At 43.8% G+C, this 27,869-nt stretch overlaps 1 protein-coding gene across 2 annotated transcripts; it reads right to left on the minus strand.

Annotated features, from left to right (window-relative positions):
- Positions 1-114: 114 nt before the first annotated feature.
- On the minus strand, positions 115-27,705 carry gpc4 (glypican 4). 2 transcript variants are annotated; one of them, XM_070913378.1, is made up of 9 exons: positions 27,416-27,705; positions 8,409-8,567; positions 3,003-3,400; positions 2,440-2,605; positions 1,387-1,517; positions 1,146-1,292; positions 927-1,051; positions 651-823; positions 115-562 (listed from the first exon to the last, which is right to left on the minus strand). In XM_070913378.1, the coding sequence occupies exons 1-9, from the start codon at positions 27,570-27,572 to the stop codon at positions 348-350; spliced, it is 1,671 nt and encodes a 556-aa protein (XP_070769479.1). In that variant the 5' UTR covers positions 27,573-27,705; the 3' UTR covers positions 115-347. The 2 variants fall into 2 exon arrangements, with proteins under 2 accessions (XP_070769479.1, XP_070769478.1); XM_070913377.1 differs by having other exon boundaries at positions 642-823.
- Between the last annotated feature and the right edge of the window lie 164 nt (positions 27,706-27,869).

Here is a 27,869-nt window from a genome sequence, read left to right on the forward strand (position 1 = left end):
ATGAGATTAAACTGCCAAAATAAGGCAATTCTATAATGTTTGTAATGCTGCAAGCAGAACCATATTGTAGCTCCGAGAGAGTCATAAGGAGTTAAGGTTTATCTGGGGGGGAAAGGTGGATGTCTTGGGAAGAAAATCATATTGCTGTACACTGATGTCCTTAAAAACATACAAACAAATAATTAAAAGTGAAGTTATTGTAATATTAAGAAGAGTCTCCCCCCCTCCCACACACACAGGCGGACAGTCCAAGGTCCTGAAGGCAGTCTTTTTAAAGTCTCTCTGACAGTTTTCCCCTTCGCTCCGTCATTCCTGGTCATTCTCTTCCTCTCCCTGCCCAGCCAGTTTTATCTCAAGTGGGGAGCAAGCAGAGCCAGGGCCAGCCCGCAGAGCGCCAGCGCCATGCTTCCCTGTGAGGCCACCCCAGCTGATGGATTTTTGCTTTCATTCACCCGGGGATTGCCGGAGTTCGGCGGAGTGGAGAAGTAGATGTCCTGGTCTGTGTTGCAGGATGGAGAGTCGCAGCCGCTGCCGCTCTCCTCTCCTCCGCTGCCGTCCTCATCTGGGAGAAAGAAGACACGAGGGTCAGACATGTGCAGCTAGGACATTACGTCATCAAGAAAATCATGAAGAAGGTTTACCATCTTCACCGTTATCAATAGAGATGTCGTTGCCGCTGTGCGCAGCTTTAAGCCAGCTCGTCATTTCCTTCAAAGCTGCAATCTGACTGCGAATCACAATGTCAGGCTTTGTTATGTCCACGTCCACGTCAGGGTTTGACACCTGATTGGCCAGTCCATTGCCAATGACAACCGACTCGTACCTATGTAAAGTGAGAGTCAGTTTTAGTCAAGATGTTGATGCTTTACAAGATACTTAACATACAGTAAGACGTAAATTCTGTGTGCGAGGTATGTTCATCTCACCTGCTTTTTGCTGTTCCATTCCAGCACTCGTCCCCAGGTGCAATCCTCTCACCTGCACACACTGTCTCTGGCAATGTGGACCAGAACTTCTTTGCATGTTTCAGCTTCTTCTTCACGTCATTTGTCTGCATAGAAAACAAGCAAAAAACAAGTCAGACACAACTACTTAAAACAAAGCAACAGTAGTCTGGTTGTGCTCCGTGTTTTCTTAGTCCTTACCAATCGATCTAAACTGGTCCCTGCAGCAGTAGTGGGTCGAGCATCAGGACTGTAAGGGCGGAAGCGGCCGGTAAAGCCGGTTTCTTTGACAGAACGTGTAGAGCGGAAGGCCATGCTTGGTTTGGGCTGCCCACATCCTTGGAAAACCTGTCAGAAATGAACAAGTATAAAGAGCGGTGAGTGGACCTGAATCTCTTTATTTCTTATCTTTTATTTTAAAATGCTCTGAAATTATACTGACTTTCTGTGACACTTGCATGCTGTTCTCCTGCATGTTCATGATGGCCTCTGAAATCTTCACATCAATGGGATCCATGACGGACTCAAAATTAAAGGGACCTTCAAGCCTCTCAGCCAGACTGAGCATGGCATCTGAAAACCAGAAAATAAGAATCATTTAAAAAACAGCACAAGGAATCGAGTCATTGGAAAATAAGGTTTTCTTTGGTCAAGCATGATGTTACAAAAAGCTGCCACTAGGGGGAAGCACATGCCCAAGAGCAGGAGACTGTTAACCAGTGAAACTGAGCCCTCAGATTACAGCAGAGTAAAGCTGCAGCACAGCGAGGAGGCAACAGAAACCAGACGCCTCCACAGACAGTTCATAGTGTCAGCAGACAGGGATAGACGCTGGTATAGAAGCCAGGAAACATCTTTTCTCACATGAGTCTGTCATGTAGAATAAATGTAATACATACAGAGGAGAACAGTGGATATGTGCACCACCCTCAATGTAATGAAACTGATCTGGGTCTGTGTTTACACAACACAGGAGCTGCATTCATCCAGTTGGTCACAACATGTACAACATGTACAACCCCTCCCTCTCTCCATTTACTTATACACGATACTAAAGAATGAGGGATGTGTTGGTACATGATTTTTTTTTACCATACACCACACATTGTGTTCCTTTGTTAAACATGTTCTTGCTAAACCAAAGTGCAATAAATCCACTGGAAAAAAGAATCTCTCATCTAATTAGCCCAGTTCCATCGTGCCACCAATCCCATTATGTCACACTGGTTTCATGCTCACAAGGGTAAAGAAGGGTGCATGTTCAGATAAGGCTGGAGTAGATTAGGTTAGATTAGATCTAACTTTAATGATTCTTTGGCAAAATAAGAGCACTACAGTGGAACTTCTAAAAGCACACAGAAGCAGGGAGTTGTATAAATATACCCTGTTGCCAAATCAAACACTTTAAGCCGTTATGGTTATAGCATGGTGCATTCACAGTCAGGTTAGTTTAACAATGGCTGCAGAAGGTGTCTTTCACATAATGGCCGCTTACCGAGGAAGTTGTTCCATTCTGTGTCCAAGTCGGCCTGGTTGGCCAAACACCCACGCATCACATTCAGACAGTAATTCTGGCAGGGTTTCAGGGCCACTTGGCCCGAGCAGTAGGGACAGTACAACATCTTCATGGCCGCTCGCACACAGCTGGGAGACGCGCTGACCTGGAGGAGGCAGGGGGCAGTTAGCAGACTGCTGTTATCATTGCACCACAGCAACAACACTCATCCAACAGCACCATAGACAAACATACTTAGACTGTGAAAAAGCATGACCATTAATTTTATAAGCCAAGTCCACAAAGCAGTATGATCTAATCATCAGTGAATCACTCAGTGCAGTGGAAAAACATGCCATACCAGAACAGTCAAAGTAGTTTATGTTATCAGAGACCCTGTAATGGAACCGTAGCCAGTTTTTCCAAGAAAGATATGAAGTCAGACACACAGAAGGGAGGGATGGACAGGGCTTCGGGGAAACACATTTCAGTGTCTGATAGTAGACTGACTGCTATAGCCTTTTTTAGCAAAGACAAAAGATTCACAAGCGCTGCTTGCTTACCGTAGAAACTTTGTTGACCACCTCAGGCATGAGCGTCAGGCCGCGCACAAAGGTGCGTGCGGCGACGAAGGCCCGTGTCAGTTGGATGCGGAGCTTGCGAGGCACATCGCCGAAGGGCTGCAGCTGCTCTGTGTGCCGGCTGACGCACTCCATGTAGGCGTCGCTGAATTCGTATTGCACATTGACCAGCCGGAACATCCTCTCCAGGAGGTCGGCCCAGAAGTCTGACAGCATGGAGTCCAGGTTGACCGCAGCACTGCCGGACACGTAGTACCGAGTCAGGGCCTCGAAGAAGTTCTTGAACAGTTCTGCGTTCTGCACGTACATCATCCCGTACGTTCGCACAAACATGTTGTGCAGCGACACCTCTGCATTTTTCAAAAGCTCACGGAAAAACTCTGTGGAGAAAAGAAAGAGGAGGGGGATTAGTGTGATGACTAAATGCCGAGGCTGCCAAAGAACCAGAACAAACAAGCTTACATTGTTAACATTTCATTTTCGTCTAAAGGGAGGGATTCGTTTTAAAGATGTTACAAAGGAAATTGAATTTGTATGATGGATAACATATTGCTCGGGACATCTGCAGAGACTGAGAGCTGATTTCATCAATCTTTAACTCAATAACTTCTCCCTATGATTTTACTTGTTTGGGAACATGAAATTCACACTTTGTCGGTATCACATTACAAAACATGAGGCAACACAAAAGCACACTGTGAGGTTTTCATCAAGTTATTGAAACATACAGATTCCAGCATGACCACAGTGTATGTAAATACCTAAAAACAATATTACTGCCGCCGTACTTCTAAAAGATCTTGATATGTAGAGCCCTCCACCCACACTTCTGCTTTCTGACTCTAAGCCTGTGCTGCTGCCACAATTTGAAGGTGTCAGATTGATGGCGATTCCACTTCACCTGTGCCCACATCCTGACAATTTGGGTATCTCAACAGAAACAGTTTAAGCATAAAATCCTGGATGAAAGGCAAAGGAATGCGTTATGGGAACGGTTGGAAAAGAGGAGATGAGGGGAGTGAAGCAGGAGGGGTGAAAGGTGGAGCCGGAGCATCTCTGTCAGGCTGAACGAGCGTCTCTGTAGACTTGCCATTCAGCAGGGACGTCTCTCCACATCAAGCCGCTTCAAACTGACCACCATCAATGGCATTTTTCTGTTGTCACATTCCATTCGCTTTCCTTTCTCCCAGCTTCTCTTGGACTGTCCTTCAGAGGCATTTTCAATAGGATTACTGAATAATGCGCCCCCCCCCCATATGGACCTGTACCCCCCATCCAGCCCTGCATCTCCCTCCCTCCACTACTTTCACTTCATCAGTTCCTTCAGAGAGCTCTCTTCACTAGAGACAGGGAACAATGACCTACTTCATCCTGAGGAATGTCCATCACCCCCCCTCACCGCTTTTCCCCCACCCCCAATAATCCAGGCCCCCCTCTCCCACGGACCCCCCACCCCCCAACTTTCTTAATCTGAACAAAATGAGAATTCCTCAGAGTCTCTGAAAAATGCTTCACCTTCAGTCTCGCGTGCATGGAGCATACACTCACCCCCTTTCACTCATCTCTCGTCTCCCCCCGCTGCCCCGTGCGCACTAAACTTCTGTCCCGCTGCAGTTTTTCTGGGTGCCCTCTGCTTGGCTTTGAAATGTAAAGTTCCCATGGTCTCACAGAGGGAGTCACTAAACGCTCTCTGCCACCAGCACACACACACACACACACACACACACACACACACACACACACACACACACACACACACACACACACACACACACACACACACACACACACACACACACACACACACACACACACACACACACACACACACACACACACACGGTCCCCAAGTAGCACTGTCACTTCCACTTCAGACTGACACACTAAAAAGAAAAAATGGGGCAGGGAGGGGTGAGGGCAGCTTGGGGCGGGTTAAGTTGAGGGCTTTTTTAACTCCAAATCCCCACTGTGTCGCCAAGGATACCGGAAACACTGCAGCCCCTCCATTTACTTCCCTGCTATCATTGCCCCCCCCCCCCCCCCCCCCCTTCCCCTCCAACACACACACACACACACACACACACAAAGCCAGGGGAGAGGGCACCAAGTTCCATGCTCCATTGACAGAGATTAAAACAAAAGGTCCACCCCCACCCCTGGAATGTCATAGTAGCCACAAGTTTAAAGTCAGTGAAAGGAGACGGAGGAGGTGAAGAGGAGGAGGAAGAGGCTACAGAGCAGGAGGACAAACCTAAACTTCTCTATTTCCTTTCTACAGTTTATTAGAGCGGTAATGCCTATATGCTAAACAGATAAGCCCTGTAATGAGTTTGGACAAACCCTCTGGTTAAAAAGAGAGGGGCCTGTGCAGGGTGTGTGTGTGTTGGGGGAGGGGGGGGGGGCTCTCTGGCCCAAGCTGAGGGTCTGAAGTATGAGCAGCATTACACAGGCATCTTGCATTGTCATTAAAAACAGTTTATGACACGCAGCCGTCTGCCAACAGGCCGAGGAGCTGAGCACTCCCTCAGGATTTTTCCATTAAAAAATGTGCCTGTCGCTCAGCCAATGGTCTGAGAGAATCTGGGTGAAAGGTTACACGGGAGGGAGAGAGAGTGTAAACTGTAGCGAAATGTAAGGAAGAAGGACAACTCCTGCCTCTGTGAGCGTCTTTTCCTTCCTCCCTCCCTCCCCTCACCCTGTCATCATTTCCACATGTTGCAGAGAAGGCCCTAAATTATGAGCGATGATCTTAGGCCCAATCCATCACAGGAACAGAGGAGCTGACCGATCTCCTCCCACTCCTCCCTCCTACTTCCTCCTCCAAGGAGATTCCCCCCTACTCGCCCGCACCCCCCACCCGTGTCCCTATAAACTCCGCTCCTCCCAATCCCAGCCCAGGCAGTAATTGCATCCTATTTGTGCCAATTAGTCCCTGTACTTCTCCCTTTTCTTATGGGATGGGATTCTGTCCCTCCTGCTGTTGGACTTCAGTGCTTCGGATGGATGTCTCTTCTTCTGTGTGTGTGTGTGTGTGTGTGTGTGTGTGTGTCTGGAGACAAGGGGCCTTAATCCAAGTGCTTAATTCCCAGACATAGGCTTGCTCTGCTGGACAGGGTCAGTGCAACAGGACAGACAGGCTGAGGCCAGGACAAACACACAGAGAGGGGAGAACTATTTCTGGCCATGGTCTTAATTGGCCATGACTCCTAGCTCCAGGCGCATGATGAGAGCATGCCTAATCACATACAGCACTTCCTGAGTTTGTTAGTGTGTGAGTGCATGTTGTTGCGTCTGTTTTCATGTACAGTTGCAGCTGTGTTTATGCACATATGCACCCCACTTCTAGAGAGCAACTAGCTGACGTCTTCTTCAGCAACAGTAAATACAGCAATAAGCACTTCCTGCGCCAGTTTCAGCGACGGGAAGTGCCTCCTTCTGGGTGTCTCGATGTGACAACAGGAAATAATAGGACAGCAACCCGAGCCTGTCACTGTATCCTGTGAGAGAGACTGTCTAATGGCCCAGGTGGAAGAGAGCACAGCGGGCCTTTGTAAAGAGATCCCACATCTAACAGTTCAGAGACAGCAGCAACTTGCCTACAGTGATGAGGAGGGGGCACAAAAGGGGAGGAAGGTAAATGACGCGCAGGGAAGAGTTTCACTGTCAGCTTGAGGGCTGCCCCCTCTTGGTCAAATACATGACCCTACATTTCTGTATGACTTTTGCATGATTCGTCTGTTGTAATGATAGTGTCATATAAACATTTTAAGTTACATATTTGAAGAAAAACACGTCCTAAAACTGTAACAATATTTAAGCAGTAGAAATATGACCTCTACTCAGGCGTCTTGTTGCTTGGTGGTGTGATATGACTGGGTAAATGGTGGCTTCTCAGCTGAAGCCACAATGAAGTTTGACAGCAGTCTTTTTATAGTTATATAAAACATTGGAGGAAATTGTCTTGACAATTGTGGTTCTGGTATCAGTTCCTTAGAAACAAAGACCAAGAACTCTTTTTTAGTCTTGCCATTTCTTCTCAGATGTTTAACAATGGCAGAGGAACACATCTCTTACTAAATCTGCAGATAATAAATACTTCACCACCTGTAACCCCAATAGACCAAATACAAAGCAGCTAGGAAAATGTTCTATCTTTGTTACCGCAACAAGTACTGCTATGTTCTCAGAAGAAAAAAAGCATGAAAGCATCACCTCAGGTACATGTAGAAGGCCGAGTGGGGAAAGGTTTCATTTAGTCAGATTATATGCAACAGTACAAGAACAATTTAACGGAAGAAATATTGAATAAAATCCTAGTTTAATTAAGATTAGATTTTGGGATGCTATGTTATATAATTTTACTTTAAGGCAACTCCACAATTCTAAACAATGGAGAGCTGAACAATGTCTCAGAAGGCACCAGTTGAGTTGTGTAAGAAAGCAGCAAAAACATGAGAAGAGGGTGGAGGCAACAAGAACAACAACATACATTAAGGAAATGCAGAAAGAGCGAGACCTAGTCGAGAGAGAAAGAAGGGTCTGAGGGGGCAAAGACAGGGGGTTTTTGGGAGAGTGAGGCATGAGATGGGGACAAAGGGCAGAGAGGAGAAAAGAGGGGCGGGACGGCTCGAGCAGCCACTGCATTCCGACACGTCACATTCCTGTTCACATCTGGCTGCAATACACACGCTCCCCATTACTGACTATCCCTCACTCCCTTTCACAGACACATAAGATCTGAAGGCCTATATGGACAGACATGCATCTGTACACACAAACGCATCAAACCACGCACATAACCGTCCTTAACAGGCAAAACTCAACAAATGTTTTTAGGAACTTAAAAATCCGACATCAGTCTGTTTGGTCTTTATCCTCTCTGTCTTATCAAGCTTCATTCCAGCAGCGCTGCTGTGGTGGCACGGTTGGGTGGCTGAGGCTAGTCAAAGCTGCCCCGCTTCCTTGGTGACTCAGCACTGTTGCATGTTCCCATGCGCTTCCAAGGAAACCTGATCCCAATATTTACAGGCATACACACATGTGCTCACACACAGAGGAACAGGAAGTGCAGAGAAGACTAAATCTGAAGATGTGTGTGGTCCGTCTGGAAGCGCGCACGTCTCTCTGGAGGGAAGGGAAGCGAAGCGGGTAGTGGGGGACCAAGCTGCGAGGGGGTTGGGCGATGAGGCAGGGAGCTGAGACGTTGAGAGACAGGTGGACGGGCCAACGGACACAGACTGACTGTCTCCGCTTTGGGCAGTGCACTGGCAGGTGGGAGCGTCCGTCAAAACTCATACAACACAAGTACTGCTATGGGGACACTAGCCAGCAGCACAATGTAGCATGTGTGTGTGTGTGTGTTTGTTTGTGTAAGTGCAGTTTGCTTACTGTCAAAGTGGTCATGCCTCTGTTTGAAGATGGATTGCAGGTTGGTGCTAAGCCTGGAGACGGGAGCTTTGATCTCCGTGTGGCTCTGCTGGCTCAGCTTCTCCTCCATCTCCACCGTGCAGCAGGAGAAACCCTGCGGACACACTTTCAAGGGGGCTCCTGGAACAGACAAGGACAACACACTGTTATATACCATGTGCTACAGGAAACTGTCATTTTGAGCCACATCAATTATATAATACTTTCAATCAGTCCAGTTCAGAGCACAATTGACCCACTCAGAATCTGTACAGAGTGGCTTTGTTAACGTCTCAGGGGATATTAATTAATGGAGCCAATTAGTGGATATTTTACCTGTTTAAAACTCATGTGTATCAATCATTAACACAATTTCTTGCTTTTGTCTGGGATGAAACCTTTCAAATATTGAGTAACAACTTCATCCCTCACCAAATCAAAACACACCTTGGCTGTGAAAACCCCCTTAGCTGCACTTAAGTGGATTAATTGCAACACTCGGCTCAGAGCAGTCTTTAGCCGGCCACTTTATAATGCCCTGCTCTTATCCTGGCACTTCCCTGTCCTGATTGATAGTTTGGTGCTGTAGCTTTCTCTGAGTGCTGTGTCCTTCTAAAACACAGACTTTTGAGAGGAGAGGATTAGCTCTTCACCCACTCTGCTGGTAAGAAGGCTGACTCCAGCCATGCGCACATTGATGCAGATAAATCTAAAAAGGCTTTTTCCCTCATTTTGGCTGTGCATCTACGTAGGGCTGCATTTCAACAATTTGAACATTCAAAAGAATGCCAGAAAGTCTTCTGCCTGTCGTATCATGAAGCACCTTTTTGAAAATGTATGATTTCCATGTGACCTCTGGCATGTGATCCATTTTTGAATGGGTGATGCACTCTTTTTGTATGCTTTCTCTGTAAACACACAAAAAACCCAGCAGAAAAACACTTGCTGGAAAACAGCATAAAGCTGCTGGCTCAAGTGGCCCTCAAATGCCAAACGGGAGAGATGTGAAGTGTTTTTCTGTTTTGGAACTTCAGCGTAGTTGGAGAAATGTACTAAAAATGCTTGTGTAGACAGACAACTTTTAACTGTTAAAACATTTTCAAACAGTTCTATGTTTGTGCCAAAAACCTCAACAACCTACTCTGAGCTTCGACTCTAATCAAAACCTAAATACCGTCTTTGATAAAACAGCAATTGCCAACTTTGTCAAAAGTGAGTTTAACATCCAATTAAAAGGGAGGGTCAGGGGAGGACGAATGCAAAGTTGCAGCTGCAATAATGTTTTGTTTTAAATGTGGCTGTTGGAATTTGGGGAGAACACAGGGATCCTTTCACTGCATCCAGGCACCAACGGCCTGTTTAGTTTTCCCCACCAGCTCGCTGACTCGAGGCCTGTGTGCACGCACAGGTTACTGCTACTTGCAGAGCCCCCATGTCTTACATGCAGTGGAGCTTTAACATTACAGACTACTTCAGCCTAAAGAGATAGTGCTGACTCTAGTTTTCACATGTGCAGTGAAATGTGTTATATAGATTTCTTTTATATGAAACCTTGACATGCGTCAGTATTTTATTTAAAAGATACAGGAAACTCAGAAATGTGACACAGGTGTTAACTGGGTCTTGGAACTCTATCAATAACAGCAAATGTCGTCCCTGCTGTTTCTTTACCTTTATCATCCTTATTTTCTTCTAAACAGCTGTGAATTGTTAAAACATTCAGTTTCACCATATAAAATCCAACAAACTTCCTCTAAGTGACAACAAAAGACAAGAAAAAGTATGTCTGGATCATATCACATCTAAACTACAAGCTATTTGTTGGATTTCTGCCTCTTCTGCTTTGTTGGCATTAAGCATGAACACACTGTCCGTTACCTATTAGGCAGAACATTGCTGTATTTTTCGTTCAAGTTGTTACAGTTCCTCTGGTTTGATCATCGGCTGTGGGATTTTTCTATTACCTTCATTGCTGCTCGCCATGTTTAATATGTCGCCATGACAACCTGAGCAATGTGGATATGTTTTTCTGTGACATCTTGAGACTGTTTTCATTCTTTTTGAGCATGTAATAGAAACGCCCATCGACTTCTATTAGAAGTCATTTTACACATGTACTATATATGGGAAAAAAACACTTTTCTAGATCCAGCTTCCTATAGCTTTCAGAGTCTGAGAACTATTTAGCTAATCACACTGCAAACAACACAGACCATCTCAGCTTTGCCTCAGCACACTAGACACCGAAACTGAAAAGCACAGCAAGTTTAGAGAAGTTCCCTGCATGTCTGAAATAGTTAAAAAATTAAACTGCAGGGTCAGAAGTGACTCATAGCAATACAATCATCTAAACAGGGTACCAGAGGGAGGGATGCACCCTGGCGCCATAAACTGGACCCCTCTGTCTGGGATCAAGTCCAAATAAGCCTCAAGTCACTCCTTCTCTCACAGTCCTTTCCCCAAACTCATCTCTCGCTCCAGCCCTCACCCCATTCCCCCCCGACCCGCCTCCTATACACATATGCACATACACACTCACACATACCCAGGCATAGTTGGCAGCCCCTACCTAAACATATTCACACATCACATCACTGCTCAACACATGGCTCTTTGTACCAGCATGATTGGAGGTACAGGGAGTAACACACACGCACACACACACTGAACTTTTAGGTGAAACAGCCGTCCAGTCTCTCCTCCAGAAGGGCCCCCTGCTTGCCCACAGCACCAGCGTACAATCAAAAGGGCTATATCCACGTGGAAAATAGCCCTAGTTACCAAAGTACACAAATAAAAGTGAGATGGTCAATATTTCACAGGAATGTCTGTACAAATGTCACATTGTTAGCTCAAAGGATTAGGTCTCTGAAAAGTGAAGATTCTTAGCTAATGCATACTTTGTGAAAACATTTTGGCAGCCAATTTCTCAAACCGCTGGGAGAAAAATGGCACTGCTGGAACACAAGAGAGTGAACAGTTAACAAGAAGAGTCGGATCCTATAAAAATCTACATCATGCCGGACATGTTTCAGCCTCACTGTTTCACAATAAGCTTGGTCAGTCTGTCATTTCTCTACCATCACTGGCATGAATAGTCTTTGTGTGATTGGTGAACTGGCTCTCAGTTGCCTTATGGAGTTCCTTTTAGGGGCCTCTCACCCCTCCAGCTTCCCAAGTGCTTTAAGATGTAATAATACACAGAGGCAGAACATTGTTCAAGTGTCGCTCAGAAGAGGAAAACTGCCATTTATGGTGGTCAAAACAAGAGAGCAGCATCTTGTAAACAAACATGTGACTGTGTGTCATGGTATTCATCAACTCTCCACTGCCTCTCTGCCTTTCCTTTGTGGGGAGACCACCATCCCCTTTAAATGGCTCATAAAATAAGTCACTTCCCTTTGACATTGTCCTGCCTCTCAAACTCTGTTCTCAGAGGAAGGATGGTGGGGGAGGTGAAAACGCCTCATAGACAAAAACCAGATTAGACACCTCACCGCCCCCTCTGCCTGCCATCATGTGGCCCTGAACCAGACGGACCCCAGGGTGCCCCCCCACCACCACCACCACCTCCGCCTCGACCGCCACCACCCTGCAGGCTTAACCAGCGAGGTCAGGGGTTAACAGCCACTCCTCTGAGAGAGGTCCTGTCCTCTGACCCCCCCCCCCCCCCTGTCCGCCAGCCAGCACATCCACCACACACAGTAACTCACCCCCCAAGCCCCAATCACTCCAATAGTAACACCACCAACACACATACACAAAAAACCTGTACATACAAGCAATTAAGGGCGTAAAAGTCGCAGACACATGCAGAAAATATAAATAGAAAACTTTAACGCTCATGTACTCCAATCTGAAGTCATAAATCCCTCAAGGATTATTTCTGTACCCTTCTGAACTCACATCACTAAAACTGCTATGGGAGCCGTGAAGGAGGCCATGGGGTACAGCATGTCATGAACCATTCACCAATGTCTGTCACTAATTGGAGCCTGGTGGTCTGCGACTGAACCAAACCTCCAAGCTTCCACACAGACAGCAACATTTGTAAATAATTAAATGATAAACTGTACGCTACTCATAGTCTATGTACATACTAATTCAATCCCAGAGGAATGCAGGTAATTTGAGACGGGGAATACTGGGGCAATTTAATTTCAAAACATGAGAAATGTGTGAACATATTCCAAGTCGATCTGACTGATCTTCAAGACAAGTCCAGCATATAAAATTCAGTGAAGTATCCAAAACAACAATTATGAATACAAAGGTTGGCTATTAATTGGCATATTACGCTCCGTGCAGTAACATGTAATAAAGGAGAGAGCTGCCAGTCTACTGAGCATTACTCACACAGACTGTTGTAAATTTGCACGCCCTGCAGCCATAACATTCTCCTCCTGCTCCTCACCTCTGTCTAGGGTGTAATTATCCTGGGGGGGTTAAGGGATTGGTGCCATTTGTTGGGTAACTTTCTGTTCTGCGCCCACTCCCGTCATCACATGAACTGGACCTGCGGCCTTTTGATGATGTTACCATGATGTTACTCCTTAAGGCGTTAAGTTTTACTCGTAAGAATGACGTCTTATGAGTAAACTTTTAGGCATAAGGATTTGTTAACTGATGAACAGGCAAAGTAATGAGGTGAAGCCACAATTGAAAGGAGTAATCAAAAGGCTGCAAAACAGCTGCATATTTCATTTCCAAAATGATAGCAATTGCTTTCTAAGTCATTCCCTTCTTAAATTCCCTCCTGTTAGAGCATGCTGTCAAATCACCCCTTTCATTTCTCTCTTTTATCTGTAAGGGCTCTACAGTTGTGGTCTGCATCCGGATTAAAAAAAACAGAAAACGAATCCCTTCAAACATTTCTCAGTCAAAAATGCCATTTATCTATATCGGAAAAGCTTTTATAATTAGTCTCTCAGTCAGCAACTCAATGTTTCAAACAATTCTGACAATTTGGTCCTCAATAAAGAAATAAATAAATCAGTCATTTGAAAGCAAAAGTCTCAAATGATTTGCTTTTATCAGCTTTCAGTAATAACTTTGGAAGGGCACCATTTTGTTCGAAAGTTGGATGTGTCATTTGGAAATTAAACCCACACATCTATTCAATACGATGAAATAAATGTTTTCAAGGCTGCATAATTGTGCAGGGTTTAGCAGGGGAATCTCCCACATGAGATCAGTCTAGTGCTATAAAAACTAAATGTGCAAAAGTCAAAACTATGAAGCTAGTAATATGCAGTATCTGAGCCACCAGTGTCCCATTTTATACCACAAAGTTTTCACAGTACTGTTAGGAAAAGTGCTCTGGTACAATATGATATATCCCCCCGTATTACAAGAAATCCTTTAACTCGACAAGCTGACTAAGAGCTCAGTCTTATTTACAACCTGGAAGAGTAGCTGCAGGGGGAGGGCAGGTTACAAACATCCACACATTCACATCAGGCTGCTGCTCAGTACAACCGCAGACTCTTGCTCAAGGGCATCATGCCAGTAGTAGTTGAAGGAGGGGGGGAAAGTGCGTCTTGTTCACGTTCCCCATCCAGATTTTCCTAGTTCTTTTTTTTCCAAGAATCAAACAAGTGACGTCCAGACATCCTGACCATTACTTTACTGCCACCAGTGCGTAGAAATAGTGATACTAAGGGACAACCTTTAAGACTTCTGAAGTAGAAATGAAACAACCCATAACAATGTTCTGCTAGGTCAAAAAAGATCATTAAAAGTTATACTACATTGTGTGGAATTTCACAATGAAAAGTGAACTGAAGATCTGCATATCCTTATTTACCTCTCAGATTTCCAAACCATGTTAAGGAGAGCAAAACCACTGACACATTCAAAAACAGAACTATTTAAGAATGAATTTTAAAAGCCAAGATAAATGTAACACACATCTACGTATTACATTTATGTCTTACACACTAATATCCTGTCTACTTGGGTGTACTCTGAGCTATGCAAAGGGAGAAAATGTTCAACAACATTATGCTGTAAGCGGAAACCATTATTAGAGGCTCGGCTGTTCATATGGAGATAATCAGGGCAGGGCGATACTTCCACCTACTCTGTTCCTACACCTCAGCCTCTTACAAAAATAGAGTAATGACAAGTTTATAGCAGTTTTGGCCAAACCAATAATGCTTTTCAGCTCTCAGTTCATTAGGAAAGTCAAAAAGGAGACTGAAATGTGCTGGCAGGGGGACTTCTGGATCTGACTGAAGTGCTTTAACAAAATGGTGGGTAGCAATGCCAAACCTTGTCCAGTTCTTTGCTCTAATGTGTTTCACTTGACTGCTTCTCCGTGTCTCCAGGCATAACTGAACTTAAAATCTGAAGGACAGACAGTATAGCTGAAGTTGCTATAATGAATGTTTAAAGGGGATTTATGGGTGTCATGAAGGATATTTAAATCTCAAAGGCCTACAGAGGAAACTGTAATGATAGTTACTTCTCAGTATCTTTGAGGTACTCATGTTGGCTAAGCTTTAGGAGATCCTGGTGTTTGGACAGATAACTAGCTCTCTCGCTCACAGATGCCGGTGCTGCATTCACCTGGACGTCTGCAGTATATTCCACAACACATATTATAGATCTGGGGCCCCTCACTGGGAGTGGCAAACAGTTTTTAGCATGAAGCTCCAGCTGACCCAAGACTCAGACATTACACTAGTCCCATAACTAGCCTATAGCCTGTAAAGGATGTAACTGAAGTGGGCAGCGGCTTTAAACATTTAAAGTTAAGCAGTAAAATCTTTTACAGGAATCGTTTGAAACTGCAACCTGAACATCTGCATGTTTGCCTCAATAAAAAAAGTTTGCTCTAGGGGTGCCATTTGGAGTCATCATTCATACATGCTGTATTTGTATATTTTCTACTGCTGATAGTGTTTTGGAGCCTATATTTTTGTCTTTGCTTTGCTCTGCTGCAACAAGAACATAGATTCCCCCTTGAGGACCGCCACATTCATCTAATGCAGATTTACATATAAAACATGAAGAGTACAGCATTATAGTTTTATAGATAACACACACACACACACACACACACAACTACATGTAGACATTATTAACACTTAGAGAAAAACTGAGTACCATAAAATAAAGGCAAACAGTTGATCAGTAAAATGGGTTTATGATTTAATATATACCGTTTATAAAATACCCAGACTGTAGTGTATTTACCATTTATTGGTTCTGTTCATAATACAACTGACACATTAAGAATAAATATGATAGCTGCATTCATTTTCTACTTCATAGCTACATCTTCCTTATTTTACTACAGTTTTGCTTTATTGTTCATTCTGTACATTTGTATCTTTATATATCTATAAGCACTGCTGCACATGTGTTTGTGGTTAGATGCTAAACTGCATTTTGTTGTGCTGGTACCTACTGTGTGCGATGCCAATAAAGTTGAATCTAACCTACATCTAAACTAATAGAGAGGTAGCGCTATATAATGTAGTATTTATACACTAGTTTTTCACTCTGCATGTAGTCAGCTGACCAGCAAGCAGCCATCCCTCACATGTTGAGTCACAGCTCTAAGGCTGATTCGACCCACTATGCAGCGTCAGAAGTGTTAGAGGTTAATGCAAAAGAACAATCACATAGACCATCAGTAACACCCATAAATAACAGGATCTACTACTGGGAGGAAGCCTCTCAGTAGTGGTGAGCTCAGGAAACACTAGCGCCGCTTGTGACACGAGAGATTTACTCCACTTAGAACAATGCTCACCATCCATTTATGAGGCAGGAAGTTTTGGTTTTCGCAGAGTACTCTCTGGAGAGAGTATTTTCAGCTACGCAAGCCAGCCACAGCGCTTTGGATAATGTCTCTGTAAAATTATGTTTCCTTAAATAAATCAGGAATTAAAATCTCTTCCACAACACAGCTGTCAAAACACCAAACTGCCAAAATTTGCGTGTCACATGGCATGACGATGATGAGAAAGAAAGGCATGTCAGCACGAGGCAGAGCAGAACTCATTACAATCTCCATGTCTCATCAACTGTTTTTACTTCACTGTCGCAGGAAAAACTATAAAAACACCAACTATTTCTCATTCAGAGTGAGAAATTGTCAAATTAAAATGTTTATCCGTGATAAATCTAAAAAAAAGGCACAGGATCTGACAAACAAAGCACACACTGGGATCTATAAATCTGAGCTCTCCGCCACCGGAGTCCATTTCTGATTGCTAAACCAGTCGGGGCCTCTGGCCAATTAAAACTCTCCATTTGTGAACATTCCAAAACGCTGTCATCCATGAACATTTACCCAGAAGCCCCTGGGGAGATTCCACAACATTGCCCTGGCCTCTCGCTCTGTCTGTTTCCCTCTCCCGTCCCGGCCCTGCATCTCCGGCTTTGTCTCCCCACACAAAAGCTCCCTGCCTACACCACTTCCCAGGTCACTGCTTTGTCAGGGTTTCAGCTCGCTCCTGCACTTCCCCGAGTGCATTTAACAAGTCAGAAACCAAATTCCAACCGCTGGGGCCGTTCACCTGCTGCACAATTTAGAGGAAATCTCTCGTGGTCAAAAAAAAAATCTGCAGGAGTGCGTTTGACTCTCTGACCTCTGCAAGCAAAACAGTGTGAGGTAAATACAGCTTCTGATTACAGATTGTGGCGAAATTATTTACATAAAGTCTCTTGATAGCAGGGTGGAAATTTGGTAGGGAGTTAGAGGCTGTTGAGTCAACTGTGCTAGGCAAGGTTCAGGTGTTAAAAGAAACCTACATAACCACCTAGAACATGAAGGCAAAAACAATACATATTCTGCTGAGAATATTTTGTGACGATATATCAGAGTTAAAGAAAGAAAACAGGACGTTAGATGAGGAAAAAGGGACCAAAGGGGAGTACACAAGTCAATCTGCTTTCTGTGTTAATAAGTCAAAAAGTGCCTTACACTATACAGTGGCCGTTGGGCAAATACAGCAGTACAACATGGTTTTCTTACTTGACTGTTAACATTTGGCCCAAAACAAGCACCGATGTCCGCTAGAGGTCAAGAAATAAACAAATATTGCAGCAAAGAGATTAGATCAGTTATTTAAAAAAAAGAAAGGTCAAACTCCGAACACTTGTGCAAGTTCTGCCTTTAACTATGAGAGAGCTGGAGGCCATGATTCATGTTAACGCAGTTATGGGGAATTCATACTTCAAACAGAAGTGGTTTGTTTCAGGACGGGATTGAATTTGGGCCACTTTCATAGCGTGTACCACACAAACTTTGCGCAACTTGTTTGACTTCCTCCTAGTAAATACAGCAACCACTGGTGATTGGCTAGACTGCCATTCAGACCTGAACAAGCCCCACCATTCAGCCAGGTGGTTTTAACATGAGTGCCCATGTCAAACATTGTATGGACTACAGATTCACACATAAAAGGAAACACAACACAAAATACTTGCACATAAATCAATAACTTTCCTTCCTATCATCACTCTGCTGGGAATCTTGTGTAAACAACGGCCCTCTCTATCAGAAGGAGCTGGAGGCAATGACTCACATTAACAACTGGTCTAATCTTTCACCCTTTCCACATCTTTCTCTCAGGTTCTGTGCCTTTTGATGAGCCGCAGAGTTGCAGCGTTTGATCTGGTGCTTTTACTACAGATTCCACCTTGACGCTTTAGCCTGGTCCGTGTGTGTGTGTGTGTGTGTGTGTGTGTGTGTGTGAGCGAGGAAATGCGAGTGAATGAAAGAGAGAGCGAGACTGTTATGTTTAAGATTTGCAGAGACAGGCAGAGCTTTTACAGACAAACGGAGAGGACAAGTTACAGCACAGCGTGATTATCACAAGGGAAGAGAAGAGGAGGAGGAAGAAAAAAAAAAAAAAAAGAGGCACAAAAGACCTTCCTGGCTTGTCCCTATACACCAGCCCTACGTCTTTCCACTGACTCATGGCACACAAATGAAAACAGACTTTAAACGAGAGGATGAAAAACACTCTTTACTTAAGGCCAAGTGCTTTACCATGGGACCCTGCACAAACACCGTTGTGCTGTCGGAGAAATGGACTACTGTTGCGCTTACAAATAGGTCCTCTTTAAGACGTGCTTCACACACACTGCTTGAGAGCCACAAACTGGACTATCTAAGGAGGCTTTATACTTAAAAAAACGTCTTTGTGGCTTGGTCGTGTGCAAATTTCACATAACAAATCACAACACCCCTCCCTTCAACAGCATATAAAAAGAATTTTAAAAATCCAACTGTGATTAAACTTATGAGAGCTTTTAAAAGACTTAACACACAAACAATACATTTCATCGTTGCCAGTAAAAGCCAGCAAAGGACAGGGAGCTCTTTGGCAATGTTTATAACACACATCCAAAAGCAGCTGAAGTCCACCAGATGTTGAGGCAGGACGGGGCCTGGTGAAGCCCCCCAGGCAGAATGAGGTCAGGTACAAGATCAGGTTTCTGGAAGCTCAAAGCTACAAAAGGGCAACAGAGATTCTAATATACCTGTTGGGCCTTACGAAACTGGACACTAGCTGAGGCAGTGGGAAGAGAACCACTCATCACTGCCTGTCAAAGGGAGCAGAAAGCCTAAACCTAACGCTACAATGGTTTAATGGGTCTCAGTCATGGATGGCTCAGTCCGTTACCGATGTACTGAATGTGTCAATAAATCAACGCTACTTGCCATTCCAGTGATGTACAATATTTCAAGCCCTGGCGAGTTAACTCACATTCCCACATAACGACTAATTTTTCTGCCAGCAAAAACCACCCTCAAAAACACACTGACCAAATGATTTGCAGCTTTGGAGCCATCATTTAACAAAGTATTTGATCCTTTCATGTGTGTTTTTTTCTCCTCCCTCGCTTATCGGCCCTCAGCCAGCAGGACGTGTGCCATTGTTTTCTTCGTGTTTTAAATTTGAGATTTGATGACCTGCTTTTAACACATGGCATCCACCCGTCAGTCAAATTCACAGAGCTATGTGAGGCAGCCAAAGACCTGCCTATAGCTTTTTTGTTTGACAGAAGAAAGGACCTTTGAAAGGCAGAATTTAAACCAGGGGTTTTGATCTCAAACAATATAATTTATATGAAAATAAATCCAAGAGCGAGCAGCACACAGAGGGATTAGGTAAATATTAGGAGAGCTATTAAGCTAACTGTAGTTTGGAAAAGTGAGCTAAGTGTGAGTGACTGCCTCGTCAGTGGGAGTCTTGATGTAGGCCTTGGGAGTAATTAGCAGGGATTACAGCTCGCCTGGCCTGCACCCAGCACTGGGGTTTCAGCCCAAACACCCAGGCAAGTCCCTGGCTTCGCTCCCTAACCACACGGGCCTCTGGCGAGTCAAACAAATCTTAATGATGATCATGACTATCAACACGGACATCAAACCCACTGCGGCCTCATAGGAAATCAATTAACCTTGGTTGAGTTACACCTACATCATAACCCACTGACAGCTACGCGGTGAGATGACTTCAGTGAGTGAGTGAGTGAGTGGAGCCTCGTTGTGTCAGGCGAATGGGGTTCACACTCCACCCCTGCAGTTTGGGATCAGAGCCCCGCGGCCCTTTCGCCACAGTCCTCACAGCTGGCTGAGTGACACCAGTGACGAGGTGATCCACACAAAAGAGACGCACAGAGGCTAAAATATCAGAGGGACAAAAAGTAGCTGTGGCAAAATAACAGGGGATGCTTAACTAGACACTGAGACAACAACTTATTGTGTATGTGAGCCAAACAAATTTTAAATATTCTCAGGTTGTACTCAAATCCTCTTCTGTACTTGGTATCAGAGGTGAAAAAGTGTTACTTATGTTAAGAGTGGCTCCTTTAGAGCTGATAACAAAGCCATGAGGAGATGTGTGTTAACAGGAGACATGGTCTACTTTTGGCATGTGCATCATCTAAAAGAAAACAACAAAGGTAAAAAGCAGACATTAGACAAGAGAGGTAGACAGGCTGAATGGATCGGGCAGCAAAATACCAGTGAACCACGATCGATGGTGAAAAAGAGAGGAAATCACCCATCACCCAGGGATGAGGAAGAAAGGCAAGATTAGGAATGAAACAAAACCTCCCAGAGGAGCTGCTAAAGAGCGAGCAGGGGGAGAAGAAAATGAACTGATATGTCAGACGGGACGGGGGGGGTTAACAGCGTGCAAACAGGACGTGTTAACAAGGAGTTTCAGGGGGTCGCTCCCCTTGACTCAAAGCACGGAAAACCACAAAGCCAGATCAGGATTTCTCACTGTTTGCAAGACAAGGACCCACACAGATCCACCAAATGATACAGTCAAGTTGAACTGTGGCCACAAAAATGCACTGTGAAGCCCTTCGGTTAAAACCTGTGTTAAAACCTTGTATTGTGTGAGACGGACACGCGTGCTCACAGGGGTTCCTAAGAGAAGCAGGCTGCATGTACATGCCTGTATGACTGAGCGACGATGAGTCACAGTGCATGCATGCTTCCAGTTACCTCCCCAGATTCCCTAAGTCTGTGTCACACACACACACACACACACACACTTGCTCTCTGGCTCCTGCCTGGCCCACCATTTCTACTGGATATTCTGTTCGACTCGCCTTGGTACAAAACTCTTTCCTGCCAGTCAAATCCCTCTCTCTCTCTTTCTCTGTATGCCTCAGTCAGTCCCTCCAGCACTCTCTTTGTTGCCGTGTGTTCCCAGCTCCGGGGCTCCCTATGTGTGGGTCTTGGTGGTCCAGTGTGGAATGTGGTGAGGAGGGGGGAAGCAGGCCGGCCTAAAAGGGGGTGCTCAATTGTTCCCACACACAGCATCCACCCCCCACTGATCTGTCGCTCACTTGGCCATTTGGGGGGGGGGGGGGGGGGCAAAGGATGCAGAGAGATGGAATTACGGACGCTCAGTCGACACACGCACACACCGCTATTGAATTGACGCTACACTTGGAGCATACTAAATGAGTGTAGGAGGGAAACTTAAGATTCCACAGTCCTACGTGTTGTTGAAGAAGGCAGCTACTCAAACACCAAATCAGGTCTAGAATGACAAAATCATTTCATCCACCAGACCGAACCCATGCAACCACAAAAACCTTTTAGTAGCATTCTTGAACTTCTGCTGTGCACAATATATATTTTTTTGTCCGCTGTGATAAGCTGATTTGTGTTGAAGCAATGATAAGGCAGCTGTTGCTGGCAGAGCAGAACGGGACACCACGAGAGACCCTGATCTCAGAGCTGCCATACTGTGATTGCAGGAAGCAGATAAGGGCGGCAAGATACCGCAGAGCTGGCCGGCACGTGTAGCCACCCTCCCTCCCTCCTCTGGCCCCATCTGGACACTGGAAGTCGCAGCCAGGCTCCCCCCGGGTTCACAAGACCATAACCTCATGATACCTAAACTCAATTATACTGAAGACTCACCAAACTGTTGTAAAGGGCAGAGAGCAACAGGAACTATCACATTATCACTGCTTTTAACTGATCTCCAGAGAGGAAAAACTTGCATGCTCACAATCTATTCATTGACCAGCCTTCCTGGAAGACTAACTTGCCAAATCAATCATAATACATATATACTGCCTTAAAATATTGAGTGCATCATTGTCCTGGAGCTGTGGCCTTACATTCTCATGTAACCTGATAAAGGCAAAACAAAAGCTGAGGTCAACAATGAAGTCTGAGATGATTGTGTTTTGCTATTAGATTAGATGTTATTAATAACATTGGCATGTCAAAAAGCAGAAAAAAACATTTTCATTTTAATGTAACACTTGTTAAGCCAAAAAAAGGCTTATAAGGCAAGTCAAAAGAAGTGCTTCAACGGTTTCAAAGCAAGAAGCTGCACGAGTCTATCCCATCGCTCAGGAATGTTATCAGAGATTACTGTGTATGCTTTGGCTTTAATGCAGAGTGTTTATTTGATCTCAACCGCACACATTTTCTCAATTTTCTCTTCAAATCAATCATTGATATTAATGTTTGTGCAACGTATTCCTCTTGTTACAAAATGATGCGCTAAGAAGAACTTTTTATTTAGACTCGTGTGAAGTTGTAATGGTACTTCAGGCAGGTGAATACTAGGCTAGGTCATCCTCTTACCACTGATTCAATTGCTACTACTGTAAATGTATTAAATGCTTTTTCAAGCATACAAAGTTTCATCTAAATTTAAGTGTTGTTCTGATGCACTATGAGTAATTCCTCACTACTATCATGAGTTAGACATGCATGTGTGAATTTACCATTGGTTGTAACCACACCTATGGGTGGGACTAAGACAGTTTCTTGAATGACACACCTCAGTCTGTTTGATCTCTCTATATCTGGCGAGAAACCAATTTGGGCTCAAATCGTTTTTCTTCTTTCATGTACTAATTAAGAAAGAACAAGAGGAGGATTTAACAGTGTTGAGTGTTTTGAAAGATATAGCCCACAGTTACAATTTGGGGATTTGGAAGTCAAATAGACGTGTGTTCTACACAGTTTTATTGAATCACTCATTGGGAAAAAAAACTCCTAGTAACTACCCCACCTTTCAATCAGTTGGGGATCTACAGGATGTTGAAAGTACACAGTAAGAAACAAAGCACAACTGCTACACATAAAATGCTGCCTTTTCAATAAAAAAAAATATATATATATACATCAAAAACAACATAAAATGTTATCTTATTCAACAGTATATTGAATAATTGAGTAATCAGTATTTCTTTGATCCTTGTGTCACATAATATGCCTTCAAGAAAGATCCTCTTACGTAATATGGCCTGTTTACAAAGATAGAGCTCAACATCTCGACTTCATGTGACTACACAAGGATTCTCTGATATCTATGACTGCTCATAGATATCAGAGAATCCTTGTGTAGTCACTTTAAGAATTAAAAGACGTTACTGTTTTCTAGGAATATATCATTTTAAAATTGACCGTTAATATGTGATTCAGTATCAGCTACAACACACAAGTAATTTCTATCTGCACATTAGTAGCTGCTCTGATGTCCAATAATACATGGGCAGCTTTTGGACTCCTGACCTCCCAGAGAGCAAGAACAGGAGGGAGCAGTGTGTGGAAAACATAGACAGCAGTAATGCACTAATTATAAAACCTTACACTTTGGCTTCTGCAAGCTGCTTTGGGTCTTTTTATATGTTAATTTTTGGCAATGCAACGGCTATTGCAAAGACAGTTATTCTGCAATTCTCGACAACCAATTTTTGAAATTAGCGGAAATTAAACTTCATTTCTAAGTGAAGCATGATAAGACTTGCAAAGTGTTCACATAAAAAAAGAGAGGGCTGTTTGAGTTTTATGGGATTGACCTTGAGAGGCAAGTAAGACACTTGGCTGGTGGTTTATTAGTTAATTATTATAGGTGTTAAAATACCAGGCCACAGTTCTACGGAGCAGAGCCACTCAAATATTGGTCTTTGAGCTATAAAAGCTCCCACAGACTGTGTGTGCCCCAGTTCCCTGCTCTTATCTTATCTGCTGAATGTCACTGCAATAACACAACCTGTTATTTCCCAAACTGTAATGATGCAGGGCATGCAGCCACCGGCAAAGGGGGAAGGAGCCCTGACAGTGTGAGACTGCAGAATGTCTCCTGCTTACCGAGAGGCCAACGCGCTGAGGTCATGCACGCTTTGAGTTTCAGTCATAATGCACTGAACTGATTATGAGCAGGAGATGTTCCTCGTGCTGAAGGGAGGGAAATCGACCTCTTGTCTTTGATCTCTGCCATTGTCCCATACCTGAAGCATGACATCAGGCCTGACTGCCAGAGTAAACCAAAACAGATTTTGCTTGAAGAGCTGCAAAAAAAAGGGAAGCGCAGCATCCAGCCCTGCAATAAGTAGCCTTTGACATGGCAGATGCCAATCTGGTCAGTGTTAACTGCTCTGCTTTCAGGCTGAGCTTGAAGGTCCATGTTGCAACTGTGTAACAGCACTTAGCAGATACCTTTTAACGTGTTTCACAGTATCAAATATAACTGTTAAGATACACAAATATAACCTACTACTAGCAGATAGGTTCAGACAGTGAAACCACCACTTACATTCTGTATGATTACTGACATTATTTATCTGTCATCATTAGTTCTGTCAGCGTCATTTATTTCCCCATTTAAGGAAGCTATTTCAACCACAGGCCCTAAACAAATCATCATCCAGCAGACAAGAAACTTGGAAACGAGGTCTTGAACCGCTTCCACGTGAGTGGTAAAAGATTGATACCATGGGATCAACGAGGAATTTACCAACTGAGCCTGATGTTCCTCTGTATCACTTCATTTTGGCTGTGCCGAAGCAATAAGGGTTTCCATTTCAGTTTTACATTAAAACATCTTTATTGAATCTCAAGTCTGGCTTCAGCCGAGCCCGTCGGTAATTTGAATGGTAACAAACATTCTTATCTCCACGTCGCCAACAACAACAACACAAGATGTCTGTGGCAGGTTTTGAATCCAGTGTCTCCAATGGGACTCATATTCCACCAATCTGATTTATGATGCATGTATCAAAGGAGGTAAACATTTCAAAAGCCACTTCTGTGACAACTGGCAAAGATACTGTATAATTTTCAGTTCTCTGCAACACACGGCTGCACAGCTATGGTTAAAGTCAAAAAAGCCAATTATTTTGGTTGAAATATTCTGATCACAACCACTAGTCTTATGTGGAACAAAATTATTTTACTGAATCTTTTGAATCATATATTGACTGCTACAATTTCTGCAGATGTTATAAGTGAAGCAACCTTTTCCAATGAGCTGCTTCTTTGGTTATTAACTGTTGAAAATAAAATTGTGGTATACACATGCAGGTAATTAATGGTCTAACCCTTGTGCAACCTCACATCCAGTTCAATTTAAACACAGACGGTGTTATGGCAAGGAGAGGAATAATGTTTGGAGTTTGACCCATTACAAAGTGTAGAAGTGAAGCTCTGACAAACATGACTGAAGTTCAATCAGACAGCACATCTGGAGCCATTTCTCCCCAGCAACATGAAACATTTGAAGAGCGCCGGGCTTCTGTATCTGCTTTTTGCTTTCTGGAGACCCCCAACTCTCTTTAATGACCGTAGACTGTGCTGCTTTCTATGGATCAATTATCTCAGTCTCTTTCAATGACAAAGAGCTGCTCATTGAGGTCACCCCTGCCTAAGGCCCAGATATACACCAGGAATCTATTGTAAAGGAAAAGGCACGTGTGTGTAGCACACAAACCTGCACAATAAAACTGCCTTCATTCAGGTCCTTCTTTCAAAACCTAGAGATGCAAGACAATTAAATCCGACCAATGCGGACATGTTGGGGTACTCTCAATTACATTTAGCATCACAAAGACATACAGGCAGAAAACAAAAGGACCTATAGACTTGTGTGAAATGCAGGAGAGAAAAAAAATAAGTTCTTGGCCTATTTGACAGTCACGTCCAACTCAAATTCTAATGAGCCGTTGTGGCCTCAACAGAAAAAGAGTCTGAACATCCTCTTACTATGCAAAGCAAACTCATAAAGGGCTTCAGTACAATAAAGAGGACACATACAAATTGGTCACACATGTCAGCTGAAATAATGCTGTGAACACGTCACTGAACAGTTAGGGCCTGAAATGTTTAAGGTGAGAAAATACGTAGAGAAAAAAAAAGCGAATTATTAAGTGAGTTAAACACACATGAGGAAATTACTTAAAAAAACAAGACACTAACATGACAGCAGCCATGCCTGAATTACCTACTTCTACAATTTTAAAACAAGTATGTCATGCTGAAGCCACTGCAAAGCTGGCAACCAAACCGGAATGCATTTAGGGGTTTGAATATATGTGTGCATATTCATTTTAACCACCACAAAAAATGAAAAGGAAATGAGAGAAGGGAGGGATTTAAAGTATGCAGGGCACAGTGGAATTTCAAACCCCAACCCCCTTCCCCCTGCTGCCCTCAAGCCTCCACTGTAAAAGCCCCCCTGTGTAAGTTTCCATCACTTGGGTTTAACTCATGATTAGCTAAATTGATTTGCCTTCTCACCTCGGTCTGACTATTAACATAGCAGTTCCTATTTATTACCAAGTGGTCTTCATTGGTGCACAACATCCCGTCCTGCAGACTAGACTACAGGCAGATGTAAAAGTACAACATGTGCCCACACAGAATATGTCAAAACCACGAAATCAGACTAACCCAGAGAGAGAGAGAGAGAGAGAAAAAAAATCCATAAGCCTTGTTCACAATGCACAGGAGTGTTTACTAAATCACTGCAGGCTGCCTGCACTTCACAGCCATAGGAGTCTCTGCTAAGGAAGCCTGGAAATAAACACAGGCCTGGCTTCTTTCAGTGGGGAGCAGAGCCTGCGTGTGTTGATTATACCTCTTTATTGTTATGAATTACCTTCAAGTATTTCCTAAATGAGGACTATATTTACCCACAGGAGTAGAGAAGTCTTGCCAGCTGCATATTTGCCTGAAGAATTCATCCCCAAATGTTTCACTTCAAAACTTAATGTACTGTAACTTTTTAAACACGTGAAAAGGCACCATGGTCTGCATGATTGACCATGTTTCCATATAGACTCAGACAGAGGCACCGAATGTCCCTTTACAAAAGTGACAGTTTAATTGTTTGTTGTAGGGCCTTCTGTACCTTTTCATGTCAGCTACTCCTAAACTTTACTACATTTGAGATGATTTTTATCTTCATGAAAACCATCTGGAAAACGATTTAAAAGTGAGTTCTGACTTATAGCTGGCTGTCTCCACTGTATCGGAAGCTAACAATGGGGCAGCGCACATTTTACTGACCTTTACCCAGTGCCACATTATGCTAACTCTGCTAGCTTAAAAAGTTCTCATTAGCCTAAGGACCACCGGGAGACCTTTTCCAGGGCCCATGGGGGGTCCCCGGCCCCCACTTTGAGAACCACTGCTCTACAGTATTTGAGGTTAAAACATGCCTTGAGAATAAATCTAAAATATAAATATAAAAACTCACCATTGACTCCTTTGTTGGGCACGTCGTTGACGTTGAAGCCTTTGGAGCTGTAAGCAGCACGAACTTCGTTGCAGTTTTTCAACTTTTGCTCCGCAGTCCCCGACACACACAACACAACCAGCGTGCACACCACACACAGCGCCAACAGCGTCTTCATTTTGTGTCACTTAAAAAACAAAAACCTACAAAGTTACCAGCACGGAAGAAAAGCAAAAGTATAATCGCTCAGGTGTGTGTGTAAGCTAGGACAAAGTTTCAGCGACTCCCACGCTGAGCTTCTTCATGGAGACGCGCTGGTTTATTCGGCTCAACAGATACTTCATTCACAGCAGCTCTGAGGCCACCTCTGAAACTACTTTGAGTGAAGAAGAAAAAAAACAAAAAACACCGAAAATAACCTTAAACACTGCTCAAACGCCGTCCGTTTAAAAGCTCGGGTATGAGCGATAAATGT

The sequence above is a fragment of the Enoplosus armatus genome, chromosome 10, assembly GCF_043641665.1.
Source record: "Enoplosus armatus isolate fEnoArm2 chromosome 10, fEnoArm2.hap1, whole genome shotgun sequence".
NCBI classification, from domain to species: domain Eukaryota; kingdom Metazoa; phylum Chordata; class Actinopteri; order Centrarchiformes; family Enoplosidae; genus Enoplosus; species Enoplosus armatus.

What these genes read in the sequence shown, in the direction of transcription:
- gpc4 (XM_070913377.1), bottom strand. Translation starts at nt 27,572, where the DNA reads ATGAAGACGCTGTTGGCGCTGTGTGTGGTGTGCACGCTGGTTGTGTTG. An exon ending in GCCCAACAAAGGAGTCAATG is followed by an intron (nt 8,568 to 27,415) that starts GTGAGTTTTTAT and finishes TGTCTGTTCCAG; the next exon opens with GAGCCCCCTTGAAAGTGTGT. An exon ending in AGAATGGAACAACTTCCTCG is followed by an intron (nt 1,518 to 2,439) that starts GTAAGCGGCCAT and finishes TCTGGTTTTCAG; the next exon opens with ATGCCATGCTCAGTCTGGCT.